The sequence below is a fragment of the Opisthorchis viverrini genome (genome assembly GCF_000715545.1).
Source record: "Opisthorchis viverrini unplaced genomic scaffold opera_v5_274, whole genome shotgun sequence".
NCBI lineage: Eukaryota > Metazoa > Platyhelminthes > Trematoda > Opisthorchiida > Opisthorchiidae > Opisthorchis > Opisthorchis viverrini.
The window spans coordinates 190346-196345 of record NW_008751934.1 but is presented as its reverse complement, the minus strand read 5'-3'; the positions used below and the strand labels follow the sequence as shown (position 1 = coordinate 196345).

At 47.3% G+C, this 6000-nt stretch overlaps 1 protein-coding gene across 1 annotated transcript in view; it reads right to left on the bottom strand.

The window, feature by feature from the left end:
- Nucleotides 1-249: 249 nt before the first annotated feature.
- The window catches only part of T265_09435 (hypothetical protein), a gene marked incomplete at both ends in the record, with an annotated part of 53539 nt that continues 47788 nt past the window's right edge, over nucleotides 250-6000 (bottom strand). Inside the window, one exon of the mRNA XM_009175498.1 lies at nucleotides 250-4350. Within this exon, the coding sequence (XP_009173762.1) occupies nucleotides 250-4350 (4101 nt within the window). The remainder of the gene's footprint in view (nucleotides 4351-6000) is intronic.

The following is a 6000-nucleotide window of genomic DNA, read 5'->3' as shown; positions in this document are numbered from 1 at the left end:
TCATATATACACACTAAACACAAAAGTGGGACGGGGGTTACAAATGGGAACAGAATAAACGTGGAGAATTTCATTGTCAACATAACGGATGATACACCGCCCTCCAAGTTCTTCACGTTCATTCAGTGGACGCCCCGGTTCTTGCCTACTACCTACGGTCAGCTCCATTCTAAGTTACCCCATCAGCCACCGACACGAATGGTCCGAGTCCACTCCTGCCACAAGTGCCGACTTCGATGGGGTACAAGCCTATTCGCGTCCCTCCAGTAAGCACACCCTTCTAATATCTCCCTTAAGAACGCCGCCCGTCGTTCTAACATACAGGGTTCTTACTAAGCCATCTGGGCTCGCCTCACAACTATCCACTACCCCTAGAGGCCATTTCTCACGAGGCAGGTCCTCACCAGAGACCAGAACCAAGTGTCCTCGTTTCAATTCTTGAGTTGCTCTGAGCCACTTGGTACGCATCTGCAACGTTGGCAGATATTCCCTTATCCAACGACGCCAGAATACGCCAGCAAGATAATTGACCTGTTTCCAACCGGCATGGTATCGCGAAGCCAAGCCGTCGCGACCGGGTACCGCAGGACAGCACTGCATCAGCAACAAACTGTTTGGAGTAAGCGGCTCCAAATCGTTGCTGTCTGATGATAGCGGGACTATAGGCCTGTTATTGAGAATCCGTTCGGCCTGTATGAGAAGCGTGTTCAGTTGTTCATCGGTCAAACACTGTTCCCTACATATACATAAAAGTATACGTCGTACCGACCTGATTATACGCTCCCACACACCGCCACGATGGCTAGCTGCTGGTGGATTGAAGTGCCACTGTATATCCATAGTCAAAAGTCGGTCTGATATTTTGCTCAGGCTCCAGAGCTTTATATCATCCCGAAATTCCCTCAGTGCGCCAACAAAGTTCGTACCATTATCACTGTATATATCGGTGGGCTTACCACGTCTACCAACGAAGCGCATCAAACATTGTAGGAATGAATCTGTCGACAGGTTGCCAGCCATCTCCAAATGGACTGCTCTAGTTTTCAGACAGCTAAAGATACAGCCGTAGCGTTTTTCCTGTGAACGGCCGCGTTTGGTTTTAAAAGGTCCGAAGTAGTCCACTCCCACACACTCGAAGGGGCACCAACCCCCTTCTACTCTGTCTGGTGGTAATGGAGCCATCATTTGTTTACTGAGCTGTGCGGACCGGCGTCTGCATAAAGAGCATGCACCAATCACACGTTTAACGGCACCGGTCCCTCTGATAATCCAATATCTCTGTCGAATAGAGGCCAAGACATGCGCTACTCCACAGTGCCCTTCCACTTCATGAAAATGACGTATGATTAAGGCGGTAATAGGATGTCGGTTTGGAAGAAGAGCTGGATGCTTTACTGACTGACTGTAGTTCGAGTAACTAAGTCTGCCCCCCACGCACAAAATGCCATCAACCAAAACAGGTGACAATTTTTGTAAGCTGCCGTTTTGAGTCCGATTGCGGGAACGCTTTGCATCCAGTACAGGAGCGTTAATCTGATGCAGCTCTCGTGCAAAGTGAGCAGATTGCACCATCTTTATCAAACAATTACGTGCTTGGCGGAGTTCGGATACTCTGATAACACCAGAAGGTAAAGCCTCCTTTCTCGCTCTGCCCTTCTTAATCAATAGACGTTGCCCGTAATGCAGTAACCAAGCCACGACCTTCGGTAGCTTCATCCAACAGGAGGACCAAGACATTAATGGGCACATGACATCATTTCCCTCCCGTCGGTTAGCCTGTGCTACAAGGCTCTTCAGAGCGTCTCTATCACAGGGGTCAACCTTGACCTGTAGCAACATCCCTTTAATGTCGGCTGCCACAGCAACTTGCTCTAAACGAAAGCCCACCATAACATTTACAAGTTTTGTGGTTAAATCGGGGCCCTGATACAGGTGGTCGTTTAGGGACACACCATGACATTTGGCAGCGCAGTCAGATACGATCCGAATCTTTTCTGGCTTTTTTGGGTTAATAACCTGATGATGTGGGAGATACCACTGCTTTGAATTTAATGACAATGTGGAGGCATCCGCCACCCGTTCAATGTATCCTTTCTCCATGTATGCGCGAAGCACCTTATCGTACTTTCCGTGTAAAACACGATCCTTGCACAGTCTAGTTTTCAGATTACCTAGACGTTTTCTAGCCACCTGGAAGTTATCGGGTAGGGTAAGTGCGTTATCTTTCCATGGGAGCGGTAGCTGATAATGCCCACTTACTCGCACTGCACTAGTCTCCGCTATCAACAGTGCTCTTTGATCCTCTAAAGAGAGACTAGTGTTCGATGCTGAAGTGTCTGCGAATTCCGAGTTGTACAGTCGCTGCAAATGCTCCTGGATGCCCTGACTACACCCGGTTATACAATGACTGACGACCTTCTGCTTCGTTCCGTTTTTCATCGGACCAAGGAGCATCCAACCTAGTAAAGTTTTCACAGCAAACGGCTGTTTTTTACCCCCCAGGCGCTGGTCGAAGACCCAGTGCGCTTCGGATACGTCACAACCAATAAGGATTCCCACATCGTCTTCAGTCAGTTCGTCGAAGGTAACTTCCTTAAGGTGAGGCCACTTGCGAGCCGCTTCTTTGATGGATGGGACAGCTCGCATAGGTAAGCTGTCAACGACGAATGCCTTGTCAACATCTATCGACTGGCTTTCATCCATTGATAAAAGCCTGATATCATTAGCTTCCGATGTGCATCCCATGGAACCACCCAGGGTATCAATAACCATAGACGTGGGTAGCAGCCTGACCCCATTTTTCACCAAAAGGTCCCGCCTTACCAGCGTTATGTCGGACCCAGCATCTAAAAATGCATACGTTGTCACCTTTCCTGCAGGACTGTCCAGCTTGATAGGAATAACTCCTAAGCGTGCCGGAAGTCGACTACCTTGAGTTAAGGCACACAAAACCTCCGGCTCTGAGGACGTCGAACCTTTGTTTCTGGGTTGTGATGTATGTAACAAACTATGATGTCGTCCCCTGCAACCCGGTTGGCCACATCGAACTACTAGCTTGCAATCCTTGGCCATGTGGGAGTCCCCTAAACAGGCAAAGCAGGCATTATGTTCTCGTATGCATTTCCACCTGTCAGGAACTTTCATAGACAAAAACTGCTGGCAACTAGAAATTGAGTGGGGCTGTAAACATAATGCGCAAGCACTTGGACGACCGTCTGCGTCTTGTCTGATGTTGGCTAGGAAATTGGCATAACCGTCCCGTTTAGGGGCTTGGTTGGTAGAAGTCGGTGTTACAGGGGGGCGTCTTACGTCCCCATCTCGAGCCAGTTGCCCGAACCGACTCCTTGCAACACGAGAGCGCGTGTTCACAAACTCCGTCAAGTCTGTGAACGTTGGATCCCGGCCACTCACAGATATCTTATCTGCCACCTCAGCCCATTTGTGCTGCAATGGCGAAGGAAGAGAACGCACAATTCTCTCTACAACCGCTAGTGAGTGCAAGTCTGAGACGTAACACATTTGCGTCAGCGCAATTTCGCAACTGCGCATTTTTATACACAAGTCCGACAAGGACTTGGCTGCTCCAGTGGTCTGTCGTGCAAAACGAAACAGGCTTTCTAGTAGACAGCGAGCGATAATATGAGGCTGGCCAAAGAGATTGCGTAAAATCTCCCGTGCCCTGGAGTATGCTACTTCCGGCGGAAGCATCACACATTCTTCAATGGCCGCTTTCGCGTCGCCTTGACAGTAGTGGATCAGATAAAGGAGCCTCTGACCGGCGTCCTGCACCTTGCTCTCAATATATAACTCAAATTGGCGGGTGAACCTCCAGTAATGACACGGATTACCATCAAAGTATGATAGTTCCACCTTTGGTAGGTCCATAGTGGCTGATGCTGGAGTGACGGAGATGGCTGGTTCTGGCCCTCTGATATCATCAGCATATCTTAATGGTCTTTCACCTGTCTGACATTGCTTCACGTACCCCGCTAATCGTTCATTTAGGGCCACTGGTTCCCAGACTTCATCTGGTGAGTCCTCTTCGGCCTCTAGCTCAATTTTGGCTAACTCAGTTTTGCTATGCGCCTCTAAGAGAGCCCGCTGGAGTTCGACCTCCCGCTTAACCCGGTACTCCTGGAGCTGAGCAATCCTTAAAGCTTTCATAGCTACACTACCTTTACGACTAGAAGCACAAAGTGACTTACAAGAACCAGGGCGCGAAGCAAACTGCATTGCAACTGTTTCCTCCGCAGCTTCAATCGTTTCCGTGTCCTTGGATCCGGTTTCCTTCACAGTTGTTCCAAAGGTTGACATCTTTCCTTCAAACAAGACGACGTAAGATGTCGAGTACTGTAACGGTCGAACGGTATCTTCGAGTGACGCGTAATACCAGAACCTCCGGGTAGGCAAAACAAAGTCGGAGCTGGGTTTCTATACGGTACTATTAGGGTAAGAGAAATTCACAATTTGCACAAACCTCGACAGTAGATACGCGTCCAAAACGAACAGTCCGCTTGGACTTCAAAAGTGCAAAGCAAGGGAGAAAACAGGCTCCAACGTGCGACAGTCACACGTGCAAAGTCAGATACAAATGGCCGATGACCTCAAGGCCAAGTGGGTGAAGTGGTAAGGACAAACGAACGTCAGCTCATATATACACACTAAACACAAAAGTGGGACGGGGTTACAAATGGGAACAGAATAAACGTGGAGAATTTCAAATGTCAACATAACGGATGATACTTACTTACTTACTCTATATTACCCGCGTTTACAGCTGCTACTGATAAGATCAGATATGTTCGTGTTTATACAGATCAAATACACACATCAAACGACTGGATCAGAAAATACTTCAAGAAATTGTATTTATTGGCCTTATTTGCTAGTGTTGGAAATATTCCAGATTTGGTTCACCGTTTGCCAATAAAGAGATACTCTCCGTTAGCCAGGCTATATGTATATGTACGTTACACTAGGATCTGATCTTGGTTTGGTCAAAATGTACGTTGCAGTCAGGTCCAGACAGCGACTGAGATGGCGCACGTTGACAGGAGGCCGCAATAATCGTGGCGCAAAACGTCGAATTCACTATCGCAACATATTGGCATTGCTAAATAATTAACTCGCTTGATTAAAAAATGAATCACTCTAACTCCGACCGATACTTTTGGTCGGGTAAGGAACCTAATAATTTTGCGCTGCATACGTGTAGCTCAGCGACTTGCGGGCTCCCGATTTACGGATCTGTTGCAATATTTACTCCAATAATTCACATGAACGACAATTGGTAACCCGCCACGAAACCCACCAAGACAACCTTGACAACTCTCGTTATCAAGATGGAATATCTTGGTGTTTCGTTGCAAATCAGCTAGCATACTTGGGACAGGATAACTCTTGTTTGGTTCATTGTACTCAGATGACAGGCTGTACAATGACATCGTGATTAGTGATCGTGGTGGGAAAAAAAGGTTTTCGTTGAAGTTGAGCCTTGAAATATGAGATCCTACTAGATCACATTCCAGTGGTTCTGCCCAAAACCATAACTCATCAACCTAATGGTTTATCTGGCTTATAAAGATGCATCTGCCGGAGCAGAACGTTGTGGTTGTTGTCCTAGTAGCCTGAGAATGCGGTCAAACCCACTTTTCCAGTAAGGTTCTCGATCCGGTGGATCCTGCCTGGCTTAACTGCCACTTAGTGTTACTGGTGAACGTGGAATATTTCGAACAATAAAACAAACAACTGGTGATCTAGGTCCCGCCCGAGCATCACAAAGTAAATCGTGGCATGCGGACGTTTCGTTGCTTGGTTACGGAAAAAACCAACAACCATAGTGACAAATTCAAAACTTGGCATACCGGAATGTCTTGACAAAACAATACTCATACTCATACAATACTCCTACTAACCCATGATCTTTTTTCACATTTCAAGTAGAACACAAATTTGAAGAAGATTCGGGGATCGCCTTAACCTGATGAGGAAAATTCAATC